We start from the raw sequence: 24,148 nt of genomic DNA, 5'->3' as shown, positions 1-24,148 counted from the left end.
ACACTTTGAAGTGTTATTTACTTCTAAAGCACAAATGCAGGATTAGTTACATGCTGAAGTTTAAAGGGAAAGTTCACCCAAAAATTTAAATTCTCTCATCCTCGACTTTTATTCATCTTTGACACAAAGATATTTTACTGAAACTTGAGAATCCACTTCACCAAAACAATGATGATTCATAAAGTTTATAAAAGACATCATAGAGGACATTGTGTGTTTACCACATAAAGCACATCAAACACAGTAAATGAAAGCTCAACCGTTTTTGCTTGATGTGAAAACAAACCTCAGTGGTTCTTGTGTGTCAAGACATTACAGCTGAGCTTCTGTTTACTGCAAGTGCTCTATCAGTACAGTAGCTGAACAAAAGCCTACATTAAATCTGTTCATCATATAAAGTAGGGCTGGTCATTGACAATTTTCACAATTCCATTTAGATTTTCCCAATTAAATCCCAATTCAATTAAAGGTTAAGAAAAAAGATATAATGGATATGTAATATTGTACACCTATTTAGCTAAATGTTTTATTGGCATCTCTCTGCAGTTGAAGCACTGATTGAGACATGATACAGATTTTAGTAAGTTGAACTGTATCTTTCAACATTCCTTCTGGATTTCACACGTTTATTTGGTGCTGTAACTATTAGTAAAGAGGAAGAGATGATCGGTTCAACTGAGGCGCTGTAGCGATCTGTCACGCCACATTAATTGGTATTTATTGTTTTGTGATAAAATTGACAGAATTTGAAAGCTGACACTTTGTTTCATATCAAGAGTAACAAAGTTTGCAATTTATTGGATGGCAAGTGCTCTACAAATAATGTTTAATCAAGTTTCGTTCACCCATCAACTGAAAACAGCAAAGACTACAAGATCGACCATTAGGATTTAATTGATATTGATTCATCAATATGAGAATCGATTAAAATCGAGAAACCAATATTTTCAACCCAGCACTAATACAAAGCCAGATCGAGTCTCTTCTGAAGACTTGGATTAAACCACTTCCTCATGATTTTTTACGGTCACTTTATGAACTCTTTGAAACCTCAATCATCTTAAATCATTTGTGTTCTGAAGATGAGCGAAAGTCTTACAGGTCTGGAACGACGTGAGGGTGAGCAATCAATCACAGAATTGTCATTTTTGGGTGAACTATCCCTCTAATACTTGGGGTCTGATAGCAATATTGATGCTTGTCTTAGCAAACACAACTACAACTAATTATGTGCGGTTCCCACTTTATGTATTCCACCTCCATGCTTCTGTTGTGGTATCAGACAATAGTGTGTCTTCCACACACACACACACTTGTAGCGTGTAAACAGACAGCCCATTGTGCTTTCACAGCCCGGCGACATCACACAGCACACAAATCACATGGGTGAGATGTAATGCTGCACACAACACGCTGTCTTGTAGTTGTCAGACGTGAAAACACACACACAGAGTTATTGCTACTGTAATGTGTGTAAAGCTCCAGAGAGGGCCGGACTCCATATGGGCAACAGGACATGTTTGCAGCAGCTCTGAAAACACAAGCATTCAGCCACAGATTTAACTCATTCTGCTGCTTCTGCAAACAATCTGTGAAGTGCAAAAAATGTTTTTGACAAGCATGACAAAAAATGCAAGTACCTCATTATGAGATCATATTAGCAGTTCCTTGTTTTGAAAGCACAAGCTTTTTCCTAAAAGCCCTTTAAATCAACAGAACTTTCCCTGTGGAATGCGGTTTTTAATGAGATTTTCACTGGTGTTCCTTGACAACCAGTAAGAGTTGTGAGAGAGTGAGCGGTTTCATTTCCACCCTGAACTATAAGTCCTGTCTGGCTTGGTTTTCTGCAGAACTGTGGCTCCTATTCACCCTTCCACACTTCAGTCATTTTTACAATGACCACCTTGAAATGAAGTACATTTTGTGTACTAGTTTGTGTACTTAAGGTTTGTGAAACATACACATTTTAATCATTACTAACTGACCGTTCTTAGTTAAAGATACACATTTAACATACATCTAAGATACACATAGATAAAAGCACATTATAACTACATTCAGATGAACAATCAGTCAGTTTTTGATGAGAAATTGTATTAAAGTTCAGTTAAATACAAAACTTCCTTTCAAGACGGACAAGGCTGAAAGCAATGACAACTTGCAGATCAGTGAGTCAGTTGTTTAATGATTCATTAACCGCTCTAATGGATTCAGTTCAGGAGTTCAGGATTCATTAGAATAATTTAAACAGGTAACGTGAGTTTTTTAACGTGAGTTCAACTGGCTCATAATCCAGCCCAGTCATTTGTTTGTGTCAGGTTTTCTTGCCATTGGTTATCTGTACACGGTCATATTTTCTCGTCACAATTCATTTAGACTGCAAATTCACATTACTCAAGTCAGGTAAAATATGATTTTTTTGCAGCAGCAGATTCACAAAGCTGTGCAGGAAACACTGTTGTCAGTGGTTCTTAACTGTTGAGCTGTTGGCCACCAGGTCTGTGCTCACAGGGTCACAGTAGGGAAAAAACTAAACTAAATGCAAATAATAGCATGGATGTAACTATAGAATTCTGCTTCGTTATGACTGCAAAATCATGAGGAGAAACTAATTCTCATATAAAAGGTTGTGTCCAATCCAAGATGCAAATTCGTCTGTCACTTATGAATCTCAAACAATTAAGACAGATGTCAGCATCAGGAAGTTGTGTGACACGACCCTCAAAAACCACAGTACGACACAAAGTAGAGAAATAAAGATAAACATGGTTTGTGCTAAACACAATGCGTACACAAGTTTTGCGTTTGGTGAGCTAAAAAATAACTCAGTCGAATCGAATAATTATTAATGTGGTGAAATGCTGTGTAATAAGTGGTATGACTGTATACCGTATCCCTTAAATGTCCGTCTAGTTTGAACTTGCCGCTCTGCAACTCCTCTCTCCGCAGAAGCTCTGCGTTTAAAGAGCTAATAAAATATTTCAACTCAGATCAACATTTCGTGTCTAATTATTTACTTAGTAGCCGTGTAATAAGCAGGATAATGTACATCCATCCAGTTGTTATCTCAGAATAACCCCCTTCAGTCGATGGAAGACCTGATCCTGATCACCCTGTCTGGGTTTATTCTGAGATAACAACCGGCTGGATGTACATTATCCCTTACTTAAAAAACAGAGATTTTTAACTAACTGCCATTCCCTGTTTCATGATGAATATCTCTCACTAAATCATATTCTATGGGTTTACACCCTCTGATGTCAGGCTGAAGAATTGCAAGCTTGTAAGCCTAATAAAAAACATTATACAAATACGCAGGCCCAAATGATCAGCTAACGCATTTTAAGAGCATGTTTCTTTTTGTTCTTGCATTAGCAAACCTCAGTATTCAGGGGGGGGGAACAAAATTACTTTTGTACCATTAAAGGAATAGTTCACCCAAAATGAAAATTCTGTCATCCTTTACTCGTGATTTTCCAAAACCAAAAATCTATGGAACATCAAAAGAGCATATTTTGAGAATTTCTTTTTTTTTTGTCCATAAAAGTCAATTGTAACCAAAACAGTTTGATTAGCAAAAGTCTTCAAAATTCCTTCTTCTGAGAAAGAAAACCATACGTTTGCAATGACATGAGGGTGAGTAAATTATTTCAGAATTTTCTCACATTTAGGTGAACTATCCCATTAAACCAGATGTGTTGTTATACACGCTATATGATGACAGTTTAACTTGCTAAGCGAGATTCAAATAGTTGATCTGCCATGACATTGATATTTAAACGAAAACTGAGCATAAAAGACTATTAATATAGAGCCCTTGGGACTACAGCATGTACTTCCATTGGACAATGAATTACATTTTCTGACACATATAAATGCAAAAGTGTATAAAAAGAGCTTGTGTAACTGGAAGCATGTGTGTTCATGTACTTGCACGCAGCATGTTTCAGCTTTAAACGTGACGTAGTGTATCTCTGCAGAAGCTCCTCCTCACCTTCCCTCTCTGGTTGAGAGGTTCGATGGTCAGACTATCGGCACTGATGTCGATGATTCTTCCCAGCTGGAACCCATCTGTAGGGTGGGGCGCCCACACCGGCTTTCCATCGTCCATTTCACCGCTGAGGGAGAAAAACAGGAGAACAATCACATATCAATTGAAGAAGAACAGAGAAAACGTTACGTTAGTGTGAGAAAACGTTTATTTTTTTAATGAAAAAATACAATTTCAAAGGCTGTTGAATGCTTGAATCTGATTGGTTGACAAACGTTCTAAGGTGTGCAGTTGTTTTCAGGTAAACGCATGGCTAAAGTTGTTCCAGGAAGGTCTTGACCACATTACAGTTCCATATCACTTCGCCAAATGATTTCAGTTATTTCAAAAGGTCCTTACAGCTGACAACAGCAAAATAACCAAAACCCACAATGACACTGACCCAGCAAATACATATAGGAAACAATAGGATTAAAACAACTTATTCCTATGTTTTTTGCCACAAAATATTTTTTTTATTATGGACCAAAAGCACGTTATCTTTTCTCCCGCTCAAAGGCGCACACACACATAGAGTACGGACACACCCTCGTACAGTTTAACAACTTAAAAGCCACATGACATTTCTCACTAGCAAGGAAATTATGGCGCTTTTCTTGAAGCAGATAAACTTACAGCTTCGCTATTAGAAGTGATTCTGCCAAACACTCTCTCTCTCTCTCTCTCTCTCTCTCTCTCTCTCTCTCTCTCTCTCTCTCTCTCTCTCTCTCCCTCTCCCTCTCCCTCTCCCTCTCCCTCTCCCTCTCCCTCCCTCTCCCTCTCCCTCTCCCTCTCCCTCTCCCTCTCCCTCTCCCTCTCCCCCTCTCCCTCTCCCTCTCCCTCTCCCTCTCCCCCTCTCCCTCTCCCTCTCCCTCTCCCTCTCCCTCTCCCTCTCCCTCTCCAATTAAATACGAAATTACATGCAGACATATTTAAAGCAAAGTTTAATGGCATTTGTAGCTAAGCTATTAAAATATACAGTTCTTCTATCGGGTCCTATATGATAAATATTGTAAATCATGTCCAAGCAATTCTACATTTATAAAAAAAACTTTTTTTAAATAAATAAAAATATTTTCTTTTTTAAAATCATACTATAAAGATGATCAAAACATTGCTGGAGATGTGTTTGTATATTTGATTTGATTTTTCTATTGCCTGATTCAAGTTTTCAATAATAAACAGTTTAAGAAAACTATATATCTGCACTCACAAATTGAAATGTGAAAATTATGAAGTTAAATTATTCACAATTTCTATTCAACAATCTCAAAGGGGCGTTTAAGACATTTATAAGCATTTTATTTAGTTGCATAGGATAAATGAAATTTATAATTTGTATTTAAAAACTCTGATTTAGATTCAGAAAACAATGTCTATTGTGCAACTGCTGGTCATATTGGGATGGGTTTAATTAGAAAGACTAACGACTACTGAGGGAAAGATAAATGGAGCAAAACACAGAGAGGTGCTTTATCCAGATCACTTAACTCAGATTTCAGAATGAACACAAATCTTTCTGCATGACATCAAGCCAAAGTACAGCGAGGAGAACAATGGAGTGACTGTGGTGCAAGTCTACAAACGTCTCAATACAACATATTTTAAAAACACCGTCTCATTATTCTCACTATTAACCAACTATTATCAATGACTTTTACCCCAATAAACTCCTAATTACTGCTTATTAATAGTTGGTAAGGCAGCTGTTACGTTTAGGCATTGGGTAGGGTTACGGCATGTAGAATATGGTCATGCTAAATGCAAGATGTGCTTTGGATCATTGTCATGCTGGAAGATTCAGCCACGGCCCAGTTTAGGCTTCCTGACAGAGTCAGTCAGGTGTTGACTTTATATCTGCTGGTATTTGATGGAGTTTATGACACCGTGTATCATAAGTTGTCCAGGGTCTTAGAATATTTATTTTTTTAAATAGCCCCACAACATTAGAGATCCACCACCATACTTCACAGTGGGGGTGAGGTACTCTTCCACATCGCTGTGTTTCTGTCTATGCCAAAGATAAATGGCATAGAAAGTTTGATTTCAAATCTGAATTTGATTTATTAAAAAACTAAAATAAAAAAAAGAGCAGCAAGTTTAAATTTTCCCTATTTTTAGGGAATTAAGTGCTCTGGTCTTGGCTTCAAATAAAAGTTATCTTCTTCTGTCCGTCCTCCAGTAGTTTCGGACTGTCGATAAAGAACTCCGGCTCTCAACTCTTCGTTAGGCGACAGTGCATTTAAGGCTGTTTTATTTGCCATAGTTTTGATATAGGAACTGTTGTTATCTAGTAAGTTTGTTCATAACGTTCCTCTTTTTTTCCCAGTAGATCATTCCTTGTACCGAGTATAACTGGAAAGTAATGGAGGTTGTTTTAAATATCCGGCTTTATAGCAAGTAGGACTCTATTACTAGACACATTTTAATGCTAGCAAAAACACTTCTTGCTATTTTACATTCATATAATCATTAGGCTACTTTTGCGCGTGCTTTGTGGCAAGCTTCATGTGTGCGAGGCATTTTCTGCCCTCCAGACTCTTTGAGTCTGTCAAAAAGTCAACGTTTTTTTTTTTTTAAGGGTAATGTATAAGATTTTCCTCCTCCTGTCAGTTAAAGCTAACCGATCTACTACTCAGGATGTTTTACTTTTACGGTCTGAAGTCTGTACACTTGCTTATGAAATTCAGCAGTCTTGCTTACTACACCTCGAGAAGTAAAGGACATCATTGCAGTTATTGCTTTTGAGCAATGTCAATGTGGCACACGTGGGTCAGATATATATATATATATATATATGGGTTAGGTGTGTCCTTCCTGACATGACAAGAACAACCCATATTTTTCACAGTTAAAAGTAAAGTCAGGACTTCTTCAGGCAAGCGTCCTGGACGAGTAAGTCACAGAGTATTAGCCCACATCCAGGTCTAAACGATGGAGCACTGCTGACACCAGAGCCTTATTGTGCAAGTCCCACATAACGTCTCTCAAAACCAGTTTGGCAGTGAAACACCCTCTGGGTCCAGGATTGACATGCCAGAGCAAGATCACAACAAAGCCAAACGCCATGTGGATCTGTGGACTTGCTACCGCATCACATTTAATCACCACACTCATCGCCTTTCTTTATTTGAATGAAAAACCCTCTCTTCTGTGTATTACTGTGAATCCACCGCTACACATGCTCTGAGTGACGCGACACTTGATTAGTGTTTGAAATGGTGCCATGACACTGATGTCCTCTTTTCTTCAAGCTCAAGCCCAGAAAAAGACCAAAAAAAGGCCAAAGTTCACAAAGTAACTTATTGTCCAGGTTGTAAAATTTATTGAGTATCACTGGATCTAGGCAAACTGAACGCATTATTTCTTCCTGGTCTCGTGTTGCTGTATAATCATTTCCATTTATGGGTCAGTGACATAAAAGAGAGTCCATAATAAAGATAAGACTAAATCTAGTTTAACAATTTCTTACGATTATACTCTATGTATTCATGTTTGGTTTGGAAAAACCTTTTTACTTGATATTTGCACAGCTGTGGCGTGTAATGCGGTCACTCCTACTTGCCACTTTGGTGGGTTGAATTTTATATAATATACATTTTTCAGTTGTAATCTTTCAAAAAGACATCTGAAATAATTAAGTGCAATGTAGTGTTGTCAAAAATATAGATTTTTTGATACTGATACAGTTCTCTCGCCATCTCCAAAAAGCCAAACCAATGTTGATTCTTGTTTTATTACGAGCTCTGTCGCGTTTAAACGGATGATTTTCTGTAGGTTGGAGATTTAGCGGCTCCATGTCAACATTTCTCGCTCGTTGTGACAACTAACCTCTGACCTCTCACACCAGACACTCGTCAAAGTAGCGGGCGAGTGATGCATCTATGCAATTTACCCTCGAAAACCATCCCGTCAGGTCTAAAATAGAAACACTAGGCTTTCCATAGTGAATCAGGGTAAGACAAAAACACGTTTTAGAAGAAGGTTTTGATAATGCATTGACTCATTATTTAGATTTTGATAATATTAAAGTGTTACATAGTGTCCCTTTAAATGTACACATCTCACTAGTTATTTTCAAAAATGTTTTAAAACATAAAAAATATTTTTCAAGGTAAAAATCATTATTAATTCATAAAAATGTCATTAGTTTTCTACCACATCACATTTTAAAACCTGAACTCGCTTCGCCTTGTTAGAAAAAGGTCAAATTATTCAATATTTTAAGACAATTATTGACCATGACAGTCATGTTCTGCTTGAAGGTTGGATCATACAACTTTGATTTGAATTTGATCTCATTTGAGAAGTTTTTTTTTAAATATTAAGCAATGCAGCTGTTGTTTTGGTTTAAAAAAAATATTAAATAAAATATGTTCAATACTTATACAAAACTTATTTTTATTATTATTATTTTAATGAGGCTCTTTTCTTTATTAAGATATGAGAACAGTTGTATTACCCTGACATTATGTCCCTCCCCAAAAGTATTAAAATAAATATTTAACCAGATATTGAAAGAAGAGGTATTCATGTCACACACACACACACACACACACACACACACACACACACACACACACACACACACACACACACACACGTACAGAGTATATTGCATTTTTTAAATATTTTTGACTAATAGATTTATTCACAAAACAAACAAAATTGAGCATCATGTCATTGATTTTGATATGAAGAATCAGCTAACTAGACAAATGTGTTTAAGGTGTTCTTGCTGCAGTATAATTATTATACATTTAAGTACTGAGTAACATTAATTAACTACATTTATGTACAGTCTAATCTCTAATCATTTGGACCTTTCTGGATTACAATCCGCCATCAGAATGATAAATGTAATTACTCCAGCTGCTGTGAGAAAAGGCTATAAATGATCTTCCACCTGTAGCAACGGCATCCTCACATGCGATAGGCTATAGCTTACTAGCCGGGACTCCTTCTTTATGCTACAGACGTGACGTAATGACGCAAAGATATTTCCCGCGGAAACCGACCAGTACCACTCATATCAGAACACATTATTCCAAGATTACCGCTGTGAATCGGGCTACGGTAAGGAGATAGTTTTGAACACAGGCTGGTTATGTACTTGATTATGTACTTGCAATACATTTTTAACCAAACAAAAGTTACGAACCGCAGCTTTAAGCAGCAAAAACATGGTTTAGAAATATTTCTTGAGAAGCAAATCAGCATTTTACAATGATTTCTGAAGGATCGAGTGAAACTGAAGACTGTAATGATGATGCTGTAATAACATTTCACAATATTACTGTTTTTACTGTATCAAAATAAATGCAGTCTTTGGTGAGCATCAGAGGCTTCTTTCAAAATCTTAATTATTTCAAACTTTTGACCGGCAGCAGTATACATCATAGGTGAAGGATGATGATAGACTGGTTTTGATGGGAAGTCAAATTCTTTTCTGAAAATTTTTTATTTTGGACAGTTCGCTTCAATGAACCAGTTAAAAAAAAAACTGTTTGTTTACTTAATCACACAATGACATCACGTATGCAATTATGTTATTAAAGCACCCGATAATGATGTTAAACGCGGATGTTCTACATGTCTATAAAAGGTGATAAACTAATCTTAACTCATCCTTTTACATGAACCATGAAAAACCATAAAAATCAATCAGCTGTATCAGCAGCTCATCGGTTCTCCGAGGACATGTCAGAGTCCGAAGCGTTTCCTCAGTTCAGTGTGCTGGTGACTCGAGATCTGCTGTATCCATTAACCGACTGTTGACGAGAGAGGGAACTGCTATCAGTACTGCTGCTGACTCCATCGGATCACTGTTAGATTTACTATAGGTGTGATTTATCATACTTTATGATTTTCAGAAACATGCATTTTGCCCCTTTATCAAACCCTCGGCACACAGTTCTTCTCAGCATGTCGGATGTCGGAAAGACTGTTCTCAGTTCAGTGGACTGTTGGACTAACTGGAGCGCTGAATGAGTCGGCAAATACAGGCATCGCAGGATCATATACTCCTGGATATTGGCTCAATTGGAGTTGGAGTGACTGTCTGAAAGTGACTTGAGTAACTGTGCTGATTTGAGCCATGAACTGTCTCAGGTGGTTCAGTGCGATTGGTTGAACTGGTTCAATCAATCAATTTCTTGAAGCGGCTGCTCAGCTTTGCTATTCCAGTAATTCCAGTGAACACAATGGCATTATAGAAGACTGTGTGCAGGACAACATGCAGTAATCCCTTCCTTCGCTGCTATAACAGCTTCTGTTTGTCTGGGAAGGCCTTTCTTTAGGATGTTTGAACATGGATGCAGAGCTTGGCTCCCATTCAGACACAAGAGCATCAGCTTTGCAATCCAATTCATCTCAAAGCTGTTCAGTGAGTTCAAGTCTGGGGTTTGTGCAGGCCAGTCAAGCTTTTCCACAATAGACTCAGTAAACCATTGCAATACAGACCTTGCTTTGTGCACAGGGACACTGAATAGCTGAAATAGAAACTATTGCCAAAAAAAATCATTTGCTATTTGCTCTCTCAGAAATTACTGGAATAACTAAACATACAGCTACTGTATATGCCATGTTTACATCATTACAGACAATGAACAGATTTTGAGCATTAATAACTTACATTTAGTTTATTTGTGTGTAAGTCTTAAAATAGTTTAATTACCCCAGTATTCACCAGTAATTGTATTACTGTGTATGCGGATGAAGTGTAAAACGTCAAAGAAATGGTGATCAGTTACAGGATCTAAATTCAACCATCTTCCCTTTATACCAATAAAAACAATTTAACATTAAGGGCCCTATTTTAACGATCTGAAACGCAAGTATCAAGCGCGAAACACAAGTAACTTTGTGGGTGGATCTCGGGCGCTGTTGCTATTATACCGGCGGGATAAATGACTCTTGCGCCCGACGCAAATCTAAAATGGGTTGGTCTGAAGCAGCTTCATTATTCATAGGTGTGGTTTGGGCGTAACGTGAAATAAACCAATCAGAGTGTCATCTCACATTTCCTTTAAGAGCAGGAGCACTTGTTCCATGGCGGTTTGCTATTATAACGGCAGATTTGCCAGGCGCGCGCCAGGAGCGGTTCACAGCCGAGGAGACCGACGTTCTCATCAGGGCCGTAAAACACAGAGAAGTGATATTGTATGGGGACGGAGAAACACACCCAAATTAGCTTCGGTTAAACAGGCGTATAATAATTTGGGTAAATGTGTAAGCTAGATTTATGCCTATTTTTTCACATCTTCATGGACACCACAATGATTTCCCTCGTGTGGTAATATTTTTCCTTGCAATAATGTATGGTTTTCTAAAAATGAGAACTGCTGCGTCTGTGTGTAGATGAGATAAGCAAAGTGTATGCGTGTTGTGCACACGCTACATTGGTTATGGCCAAGCATGCGCCCTTAAAATAGCATATGAATAACATGCGCAACGCGCCACTGACTTTAGACAAGGTTTTTCCTGGTCAGTCGTGGAATTGTTTTCTAAACCTGCAAAATACGTTTGCACCGGAACACGCCTCCTCTTTTCGCTGAACCGCCCCCGGGAGCACAAATGCATTTGCTAGTTTACCGACGTGCGTCTGTGGAGGGAAAAGTCCGCTGTGCGCGGGTGCAAAATAGGAATGATACAACCCAAATGCAATATATATCATGCTGTATCGTGATAATAACATTGTTGGATAGGATCCCTACACCATCTCTACAACACATTACCATTTGCGTGTAGAAGCAATCCTGTATTTGAACAAAGGTTTCAAGGTTTGCCTAGGTAGATGTTAACTATCCCATTATAGACCTTAGTCAGCCCGTTTACACCTGTTATTAAGATGCGTTTTGGTCAATCGGATCACAAGTAGACGAGGGAGACACATTCCCGTTTACACCTGGTGTTTAATCCGTCTCTTTTGTCCACTTTCAACCACTTCTGTCCTGATTTCTTGAGGGGAGGGTCTGTGAGGGTCTCATGCTTAAAATGACAAAGCAACAACAATTTGTTATTTTATGCCCAAGAGCATAAAAAGGTCCCGTTCAAATCATGTAATTCCAGGGGTTCTTCTGCAACTGAGCAACTGCCTTTCCAATGAATGTGAAGACTAAAGGCACGTTCACACCAAGGACAATAAAGATATTTGTAAAAATCGTTCTAAATGTAAAAGAATAGCAGAGACCCACAACACAAACAGCCAATCAGAATCCATCTTCAAGCATTTAAAGCGGCAGACGACAAAACTGCAACACACTTATAATGAACACAATGATATCATGCACTGCTGTGGAAGCTAATGCAGTTATATGTTATAGTTATCACTCTTGGTGTGAACAGGCCTTAGTTTGGGCCGGGCTGGAAACAGAATTAGGGAACTACAGGAAGCTGCCCTGCAAGCAGTTTAGTTGCGTAAGTCTAATGGATCCGGGAGGTATTGATTCAGGATGAGAAGTGAAACATGATCTTGGATGAATGAAACACAGGAGTAGAGAAAGTGTTTTGATCTTGCTGTAACGCAGCCACACGTCTCAGTTTCTCAGACTGTTTGAATGAGTCAGTGATCTTCTTGTTGCACTAATGACATTTTAATTATTTAGAAGCCATTCACACACCACAGTATGTGGTATATCTTTTGGAATATTTTAAATATGTTGGTCTATGTAAACAAGTGCCATAAATCACATTATGAAATAAATGTTTTTCTCCAAAACACTTTGGCAACAATTACTGGCACCCCTAGAATTTTTGGTAAAATATCTCTGAAGTATATTCCAATTAATATTTACATTTTTCAGCACACCAGGGTGACTAGGAACATTACATTTTCGAGCTATGACTTCTTGTTTCACAGGAGTTTAAATATGAGGAAACTCAAAAGGCCTAATTGCCTTAATCATCCGTCACAATGAGTAAAACCAAACAATATAGTTCTGATGTGCAGCAAAAGAGAAAGTGGCTGTAGAAAAATAGCTAAAGAATTGAAAATTCCCATTTCCACCATCAGGGAAATAATAAAGAAGTTCCATAAATAAAACATGGATCTGGGAATCTGAAGGATCTGGAGAGATTCTATATGGAGGAATGGTCTCTGATCTCTTGTCAGGTGTTCTCCAAACTCATCAGGCATTACAGGAGAAAACTCAGAGCTGTTCTCTTGGCAGAAGGAGGTTGCAAAAAGTATTTAATAAATGGGTGCCAATAATTATGGCCAACGTATTTTGGAGAAAAGCTTTTATTTCATAATGTGATTTCCCCCCCCCCACTTTCAATTGTTACTTCAATAAAAGGTTAGATTTTTGCAAATTTTTTGAATGAAAGATCAAAGGGATAAACGATGCAGATTTATTTTTACTGCCATCTTTGATCATATTTACCAGGGACGCCAATAATTCTGACCACAACTGTACGAGATTGCCAAGGGACGAGTAAATTATTTATAAAGAAATGATTCCTGGAATATAAACAAAAGTACTACTACTGTAATGGAAAATAATGGTACAGCATACAAATTCTCTTCCCTGTGGATATCATATTTAAAAATTTCCTGTAGACTCAAGCTTCCCCCAGAAGCTATTACTACAGGCTTTGTAAACTGCATGTAAAAGAGCCATTTGGTTATCAAGCAAAAGCCAAGATTTACATATGTCCATTTCCACGTATTACGTAGACAATGAGGAGCATTTAAGCCTTTTTTAGGATGCTTTAAATAAAGGGTTTTTTCTTCATCCTACAGATGACCACAGGAAACTCAGAACTAGGGATGAGCATGTTTCAGTGATGAGCATGTTTCAGTGATGGTGACAGCAATGAGTTGGTCTTAAACAAACACATTATTATTCAAAAGTCATATTTCAAGATTAAATGAATGTATCCGCACTATAACAAACATGTTGTTTCAGCCAATCACCCAAAAATGTACTGGCTAATTTTGCGACAAGGATTAAATGTAAATTTCCCATCAAAGTTACATGTATCCACTTTATTTCTGACATTATTTTTTTGTCCTCTATAAGGTATTAATAACTATAATGTGTGATTGAGTGGCTGAACACTGCATAACTGTAAATGGTGTATATGTTGTGCATTAGAGCAGCACGGTTAATCGTTGAAAGAAGACAGACCCAATATGTTTCCTAAACGACTACAATTCGGCTGAGATTATTAAACCTTCGACAAGTATGACGAGTACAGTGGAGCATTCACATGTGTGTTTGAATGTCTTTGAACCACTCATTCAAGAGTTTCATTTTAAATCCAATAATGAAACAAACAAAGTTGAATCTTAAAGACTTAATAGGCTATTTATTTTCAAAATTAAACATTTTTATATTTTAATCTGGACTACAACATGCCCACTGGAAAATGTTCAGATTTTATTTTTTTTATTGTTCGTAACACTTTACAAAAGGCTCCATTAGTTAACATTAGTTAATTTATATCTAACAATAAAAATGCTTCTAATGTTTTATTAATCTTAGTTAATGTTAGTTTCAACATTTAATAATAGGCTGCATTATTAAAATCAAAACCTGAGCTAAACATGAACTAACAATGATCAGTTGTATTATAAACGGACGTTATCAAAAGAATAATAACTATGCATTAAATGTTAATGCATTAAAGACCTTAACTAATGAGACCTTATTGTAAAGTAATACCTATTGTTCTTTATTATTCTTTTGCACTATACTTTATACATTGATTGTGTATTGTTTTATTGTATTTAAATGTTGTTTTATTGTATTTAAATGTTGTTCTTTTTGTTATAAGAAAGAAGTTATTAAACCTGTTATAGTATGACAAAACTTTTTTGTAACTTGTCTCAATATCATGATAATACTGCATACCATGATTAAAGCTTTAGCAATTATCACAACATGACAATTTTATCGTCACATAAAGATGTGCATATAGTACTGTGATACTGCTCTGTGTTTGTACTGTAAAGATACACACACACACACTATAACTGTACATTTAAGATTTATTCATTGAGCAGACACTGTAAACCACACTGATTAGAAACATGATTGCCCCTGGATGCTATAGTTCCTGTACAGGGCATCGCCATGCAGATTTACTGTGTATTACTTCACAGTTAAAATGTATTAAAAGTATAAAATAAAAATAATGTTCTGCTTATACAAAAATGTAGTTAATCTGTATACATAAATTATTAATTCAACTGAATACAAGTGAAATGTACATTATTTAAAGCTTTATATATAAGCTATGAAATTTAAAGTTAATTTGACATTGTTTGTTTGTAAAAAAAAAAATATGCTATGACATCACTCTGAGACAAGATATACATCTAAAATCACTATAATAACTCACAGTTTCATGACTCCAGCATGACCATGATGATAGAACTTAAACTGACACAGATTAAGATAATGCTACACCGCACCAAAAAGCCTCACAAGGCCTCAAGAAAAGGGAGGGGAAACAAGGGAAGTAATCGCTGCTGTGAACTGACATTTCAGCAGCAGAAAGTTGAGTTATTCGAGTCCAGGCCCACTCTTCCTCCACACAACTCTGGCTTGTTGAAAGAGCTGTGAGAGGACTGAGGCTCACTGTCACAGCGGTGCATGAGATCATGAGAGCACTGCGTGTTCACGACACAAGACGACAGCAATAAAGTCCAGCAAATGTTTTAGCACTCATCCTATCAGAGCGAGCATAAAGACGTCTAAAGAGAGCATTAAACCACTTCAAAGTGTTTGCTGAAACTGAAATATTACACTCATTTATTACATTAAAACTGACTACATTAAAAATAAGTTTAATTGCTCAATGCTGGCTGACTGCCTAAATTATATTTCTATAAATACTAAGTTATATATATATATATATATATATACACAAAATATATTTACATATTTATAATATTAAGTGATACACATTTCTGTACCTAAATTATATTTCTCCAATAAACAAACTATAAATAGAAGAAGAGTTTTATGACTCATTATAATATAATAATATAATATAATTTTTCACTTATGAATGGTAAAGGAAAGAAGCTAATATGTACGGTTTTTGCATATTTTAATTGTGCCCAAAATATATTTCTCCAAAAATCGCACTAATATATTATATTATATTTGGCTTTTGCATATTTTTCAGTAATTGTATTAAAGTCCCCCTGTGGTGAAAATCACGTTTTTAATGTTTATGTCTATGTAGTGTTTTAATGTGCTTTAATGGCTCGTTTAACAGTACGCTTACTTGATAGGCGTGGCGCCACGTATGGCGGAAAGTAGCGACCATCAAACAAACATTGCATTGCAACGGTATTGTGTTTCAACTGTATATTAAAAAACGGCACCTCGTGTTGTCCTTTTCCTTGTAGCACGAGCAAGTGACGATTCTCTGTCAACCAATCAACATTCTGCAGGGAGTCTAGCTCCGCCCTTTAGGTACCGGACGACTGTGCTATAGGTACCCCAACAGAAGGGGCACAAAAAAAGTGCTACAGGACAGTTCTGTATTTTGGTACAATTCACAACTTCTGACAATCAAAACATAAAAAATTGCGTACTGGAATGTACTGTACTGTACCGCTAGGTGGAAACGAGCCATTAGACAAACCATGTGCAAATTCAACAGTACACCATTGCTGAGTGTTTTCTCCTAAAAACTGCAGTGAACCAAAGACAGTCTCAAACACACGCTTTGAAATCGCTGGTGTTTCTGATGTCACAAACTACCTTGTAACCAATCAGATCAACGTGCCGGCGGGCTTTAGCATATCATTAACTGCAAACTCACGAGAGATGAAAGGTTATCCCAAAAAATCGGATAGATTTAGCAATATAGCGGGTGAATCATGTACATGATGTATATGACAATGTTATGATGAACTATATGCCTTTCTCCGCTGACGTTCTGTGATGTTCAGAGCGTTTGTAAGGATGCTGGTTGTTAGAAGGCAGCGGTCCGACTCTGAGATGAGGAACGGGAACATGGTTTGTGTAACATTAGCAACACATTATTAGCGGTTTGATAACGTAGCCAAGCAAAACACTAATCATATTAATTACCGTTATGTGTCCGACGTTGTAAAGAGCGATACATAGAACGCAACGCATTACAAATCTGATATATTGACTTGTAGACGAGTCTAATTCACTTTTCCACTTCTTCTTCTGAACCAGTTTCTGGCTCAAACACATATGGCTGAATTAAACCAGTATTTCCACTTGCCATTGTGCAGCCTTAGTAAAGTTGACCGAGTGGATCAGTTATTCTGAGCTGCTATGAGTGAGTGGAGGCGGGGCTCATTTGCATATAGAACCGCATACCAAATGAAGCAAGGGTGTCGAGTTACATTCAAGCTATTGTAAGGCATAAATAAATTTTTTCACAAGAAAAAAACATTTAAATGTGTCATTTTGGTGATCAAAGATGAGTTTTAAGGGATACAATTATTGACTACAGAGGGACTTTAACATCATATTTATTTAACTTACTAGACTGAACACAAACGGACGGTAGGGTGTCACTACTGTATATGAAGGTTGATGTAGGAGCAGTCAGCAGTTCCCACTCAATGACAACAGAGCAGGTGCAGCTCATTATGACACACTCAACACAACATTATTCAACTCTTAGCTTCCATATTAGTTCAGTCTGAGCTGAAGTATTTGGAGATTTTAACGCCGGCTTAAAGATTGACTCTTTACCGCGATCACAGGTCAAACTCTCAGGCTAATGTAAAAGACCTGACCATGGTGTGACAGTACTGGTAAAAAAGTTAATCAGTGGCAGAGGTTTCTACATCGTAAGACACACGCATGACAGACAAGCAATTCTCGAAATAAGGGTAAGCCTACATGTTTGACAAAGAATGGTTAATGATTTTAGCTCTTAAATAAACATGAACATGAAAGAATATGAAGTTCTTCTAATTCTCAACAGTCTGAAGTGACACAACCTGTTTGCCGATAGAAAGGTCACACATGAGCTTGTCTGTTCATCCAGAAACACAAAAGACCTGAAAGGGCTACACAAACACTGCTGTCATTAATGTGGACCTGTTCCAGTAAATCATACAGTAGCCTAGGTCCTCACTGTACACCAATGTTTTGCTGTATGAACAAGCTGAACATGCAAGAATTATCCTAGCAAGTGATGCGACACTATCAGTCTCATGCTTATGCTAAAATATTTAACATTTCATGGTACCTGATTATGGATGATGAGTTGAAAGGTGAGTTGGGCGAGTTCAGCACGACACAAAGCTTATCACACACGGTGGATCTGTTCCAAACCCTAATAATGCTGTGTTTTAGAACATTACATCTAACATTAATCTAAATTAAACATCTAAAATAATCAGGATACATTTGAAAACGGTGTTTTGGTTTATAAACGCTCTCCGTCCACACTAGCGTTTTCAGACGTTTCAGTGTGGATGAGAAACTTTTGAAAAACGCCTGAAAACGCTAAATTCACCTTTACTGCGCATGCGTAAAACCCCACAAAAGATCCCTGATATGATTCAGATGGAAAAATAAATATAATGAAGTTATCGTGCAATTCTTCTGACAGGATAATTTTATTTAGTAAAACATCTCAGCATTCCCTGATGCGGTCCAGGTCGCACGCAGTCACCATATGTTTGGTCTAAAACGCTAAAACTGCTCTCATGTATTGCCGCAGGACAGCAAATGTGAGTAAATTCTGTCATCTTTGCAGGACTGTGATATAAAGAGTGTGCAATGCAGAATATTTTTAACAACAGTGTGAAAGTGAATAGCACATAACAGGCACAATACTGGTATATAAACCATAGACAGTATATAAACTGGACACAGCGACCCCATAGGTTTCAACGGAGACAAGTGAAGTCAATTAGAAGCTCTCACTTCCTGATGGTCGAGCGTACAGCGCAGACTCAAACTGAGCTTGACGACGTAGATGTGACGTGAGCAACCCGTCTGTCTTCTAGTAGCTGTGCCAAGAGAAATCTGAATCATTCCCTACCGAATCTTGCAGAGACGGAGAGTGTGAGTAGGAGGTGTCCATGAGCTGGAGCAGGAGAAACTTTTGCTAGGTATTCTGATTAATTACTTTGTCATTTTGCCTCCACGTCCCCCCGATTGCCCGCGAGCTTCTCCTCCTGTCTATACGGTAATCTCTCTACTGTGCGACAGAGAGTCGTGTGGTTATGACGCAATCGTTAGCCTATTTGTACAAAAACTGCTTCTACGGGGCCATAACGTAAGATACAAGGTAATGGAGCCTTTTATACATTTTCGTGTTTCTTTAGAAATAAATAAATGGATAAATGGAGTCTTTAAACGCTTCAGATGTAAAGTTATTCGCTGTCAAAGTGACGCCAAAATGAATGGGAGTCAATGGAATGCTAACAGCAGGAATGCTAACAGCAGGAATGCTAACAGCAGGAATGCTAACAGCAGGTGATGGTCCGCTAATCAATGGCGGCGCCCGGGGAAGCTTCAATATTTTATGAAACCCTGCCCCCCTGGTATAAACATGAATATCTATTGGTACAATATGCATCACATGACTAAATTTACGTCATCGTTTTTAAATACCACCGGCTTCACAGTCCACACTACAGTCCACACTACAGTCCACACTACAGTCCACACTACAGTCCACACTACAGTCCACACTACAGTCCACACTACAGTCCACACTACAGTCCACACTACAGTCCACACTACAGTCCACACTACAGTCCACACTACAGTCCACACTACAACGCGAAAACGGCGTTTTCAAATGTGTCCACTTTGGAGAGCGTTTTCAAAAAAGCTTTGTTTTCATTAATAAAAACGCGGTCTAAGTGTGGACATGGCCTAACCCTCATAAGTTACCAACTCTGTCTGTATGACACACTAAAACATACTAGAGACACAACTCACAAATAGGCTAAGCTGCGTCTCAAATCACATACTAGCATATGTCTATTAGCTACAACACTGGTTTTGAAACTTACCTTGTGACCAACCATCTTTACACTAGTAGGTGGCGACAAGTGACTGTTAAAATGTATTTGTCATTGATTTATTCATTTAAGAGAATCATTCAAAAATGCTGATACATCCATTAATTAAGTCTTTATGAGAGAATCATTGAATCATTCACTCAAACCAAGTTTTTAAATAATTCAGATTGCTTAAATATTTTAAATAGACAGCACAGCAGCCATTAACATTTTGTCAGAACCTTTCGAAAATTACATGTTATTTTGTTTAGCTGTCTGTTCAGAATTGTGGGAGAATCATGATCTCTGTTTGAAAAATAAATAAAATCATGATTCTTAATTCATCCAGAATCGTGCAGCTCTATATCATCTTTCTGAACCCGATCCAGATGTAGTCTTTGACAAAAACAAGATTTTCTCAGCTTTTTCCTCAAAATGTTGCTTTTTTTTATAAAACGTATCCACATTCAAGTGTTAAAACAGCAATTTTTTAAATGCTGGCTGGGAAAGAGTTAATAAATACTGTGAATTCAGACATTCTACTCTTTTTGCATATTGTTTTTCACATAAGTTTTCTCATTAATTTAAATAAGAGATACATTAGCATATTGCCAGGCAAAATACTCCAAGCACTTTTTTTTTTTTTTAGATTAAACTATTTAGCTATTAAGACTAATCCACTACTGACTTTAATTTAAATAAGGTAGTATATTTATATTTATTCTTTCACATTGCAATCTTCAGTTTCGTTTTTACACAGATCATGCAACAACGCATTCTTCTCCACAAAGGACACGTGCAAAGTAACCTTTAAAATGTGGCCAAAACAAGGTATTTTAGAAGGCAGGGTAATTATGCTGCCTACCTTTTCCTTTATGAAGACAGCATGTCTATGATGACTTAAAATGCTGCCTACGTAGACTGCCAATGAGGACTGGCACGGATCCACTGTTCAGCATAAGACAAAATTAATGCAACGAAAAGTCTTGTGTGGGTTGTATTGGAGTCCTAAAGACACATGCTGAACATACCTCGGTTCACACCGAATCCTGAGACATCAGTGAAGGTGTGTACAGTGATGTACAGATACAAAAGCTCGTCATGAAAATATGAAAATATGACACCAGGACAGGAGCAAACTAAAGCCGAGTTGCTATGGTTATCCTCTACCTAGGGTGGATATATTTGAATGCTGTCAAAGTTGAATAATAGAAGTCAGTAGTACAGAGAACTAGGCTAGATAAGGTCATAGTTACTGAGGTCCTATCATCCATGGCCAAGTAAGTGGGTCAAGGTCAAGGATGTAGTGTCAACTATAAATGTATATACAGTATAATTATATCTAGCCTAAACACTTCAACATGTTCTGATATTAAAATTACAGTAGCTTTTGTTAGAAATAACAGAAATTTTAGCCACATTTAACCACATTTCTTCCCCTTTACTCTAACTCCAAAACATGTCTTTTGCTGTGAACTATGGGAATCACCAAAAATGCAAGAATGATTCTGATTTTATTACATTTAGTCTAAGTGGCAATCGATAGTGGATAATAATATGATGTACTAATGGTAACAGGGTTGCGCTGTTGAGGCTCACGCAGCCTCTCGAGGAGAAATCGAAACTTATGAGCGCAGCACTCACAACTCAGTTAACATTCTGCGGTAAAAATCAGAAATATGGAGTTTATATTTACAATATATGATACAGTTAAGCAAAGCCATCACAATTGAAAATGTGACACTGAAAATTATTTCATATGACAGTTAATGAATAAGTAGTTAAAATGAAGCCACTTCCATATTAGAAGCAATATTGATAGTTTTTGTTCTGTTTCAACAGCGAAAATAGTTCCAAAGAAAGATCACAGCAGAACCATAACGCATCTCGCAGCAACACTCATCCGGGTTTCATTACTGAATGAGTCAGCGTTTTGAACGAATGGTTGAGTCAAAGATTCAATGACCCAAAGGTAAAAATAATAATAATAAAATAAAAATAAAAAATAAAAAAAACAGGGTAAATATTGCAAATATGCAGATTTAAATATGTCAAAGCTGATGAATATATTGCTTTAGAATAAATTATATTTACAACACAAAAATCCTATGTTTTCTGGACAGGCAACTTTTTTACTCGGACAAGTGAATGAGCGATTAACTTCACAAGCACATTGCAAAGCTTAATGTCGAGCCCTGCTATATCTGTGAAACTTTCCAAGGTATACAGCAAGCCTACAGACTCATTTATGGTACAGATGACAGAAATGTTTTGAGAATGAAAGTGAGGTGAGTCATGACTCTCGCCAGCCGCACCTGTAGGTGTGTCGTTGTGGTCAGACTGTTTGACACACACACACACACACACACACACACACACACACACACACACACACACACACACACACACACACACACACGTTTGTGTGTCCCTCTCATATTTCTTTCATTATAATGGACAGCCAGAGCATAACAACACTGTTTTCTGTCAGCTTTTCCCAAACGATCGATCCCTTAGACAATGACAGGTGTGGGACTGTCCTATATGGGACAAGTGCATGTGAAAGTTCACAAGGAGCAAAGGGCATTTACAACTTCTTGTGACACAGCAGGAGTCATTTACTGTTAAGGTAACCTACTTTTCAACATCCATGGATATATTCGAGCTTTTATAACTAATAAAACGGATTAAAAACAAACAAAAAAACAATACAATTCAACACAATACAATATAGTCTGGAAGTAAAAGTTTGCCTTGTGTTCAACATTTGAATTCCTTACACAAGCACAGCACCAACATTTGCAAGGTAAATGAGGTTTGAGTGACCAGGAAACAGAGGTATTTCTAAAGTAAAGGCCTTATGAACACATACATAGACTAAAAAGATGCAATGAGATGATATAAAGCATCCTTGACCATCAGCTGATCTCAGAGATGTGACTATCAATGCATCAATGCATCATCAGTCACAGAATCATAAAAGCACGCGCATGAACACACAGGACACACACAAGAATACACTTATGTTGGGAATGAGCTCCTATGTTTTCCTCCGCAATACTACCCGGGCGTCTTTGCTAAAACTAACAATAATCCCAGTCCGCTTTGTTCAGCTGAACCAAACACACTCACACCCAATTTAATACATAGCCAAAGCGAACATGATGTAGAGATGAAACTCACCTCCGTCGCTCGCTGCCCGTGCAGTCAGTCGGTGAAGTGTGTAGTGTAGTGTGTGTGTGTGTGTGTGTGTGTGTGTGTGTAGGCATTCACATGAACTCAGACCCGGTGTCCCGGATGTTGATCAGCCTCCACTCCCGGGATGAAGTCCACGCTCCATTGTGACGTCACGCGCGTCCATGGGAGCGCGCCTGCCTCCGCTGCTCGGTGTGGGACGGGCTTCATCATCTCTTGTGAATTACTTTATGAAACACACATGAGTCTCTGATTAGCTGAAAGTGATACATACTGTATACGGCTGGACTGTTGATCTTTAATGCCTTGTTTGTTAGATGAATGGAAAGCATCGCACTCTAGTGGTTTCCCATTGAAAATGCATGCAGATGCACTACTGTAAAATATTGATTAGTGATTAAAATGCGAATATCGTGTGATTTACGCTCATTTCCTAATCATTTTGATGCAGTTTAAATTATGTTGCTTTTAAATGAAAATAGAAAAACAAGACAGCCAAATTACTGGTTATTTAATCTTCCCAAAAATATGTGTTTCCCAACCCTTTTTATAAGACGCTTTTTTCCCTATGCAGAGAATCCACTGTCAAAAGTGTTTAGAATTAGTGGGTAAGTTACTCTAAACAAGTAATTAATTACCAACAACTAGCTAATTAGGCCTACATCATCAACGGTGCAATTAGATTACTGTACTAATTACTCTCTCTAAAAAGTATTGCATTACTAATTACTTTCTATTCCATATAAATATCCCATATCAACCTTGACCAGTTGAACAACACAAAGACAGACATGAAACTGCTCTTTTAATTTTAAAATAAATAAAAAGTAAGAGTAATCCCTTACTTTACTTTTTCAAGGTAATACTTTTTACAGTACTGGTCAAACATAATTTATACACAAAAACATGATTCCTGCTACAGAAGCACTGACACTGAGTCAAGTCAAGTCACC

At 37.4% G+C, this 24,148-nt stretch overlaps 1 protein-coding gene across 3 annotated transcripts in view; it reads right to left on the bottom strand.

The window, feature by feature from the left end:
- Positions 1–23,329, bottom strand: part of myo6a (myosin VIa) — a 54,255-nt gene extending 30,926 nt beyond the window's left edge. For all 3 annotated transcript variants that reach the window (XM_082147844.1, XM_082147845.1, XM_082147846.1), the window contains exons 1-2: positions 23,184–23,329; positions 3,995–4,118 (exon numbers count right to left, since the gene is read on the bottom strand). In XM_082147844.1, the coding sequence (XP_082003970.1) occupies positions 3,995–4,118; positions 23,184–23,269 (210 nt within the window). In that variant the 5' untranslated portion in view covers positions 23,270–23,329. The remainder of the gene's footprint in view (positions 1–3,994; positions 4,119–23,183) is intronic.
- Positions 23,330–24,148: the final 819 nt, after the last annotated feature.

Source organism: Leuciscus leuciscus (assembly GCF_965113295.1).
Source record: "Leuciscus leuciscus genome assembly, chromosome: 19".
Taxonomy (NCBI): Eukaryota; Metazoa; Chordata; class Actinopteri; order Cypriniformes; family Leuciscidae; genus Leuciscus; species Leuciscus leuciscus.
This window is presented reverse-complemented; position numbering and strand designations above follow the sequence as displayed.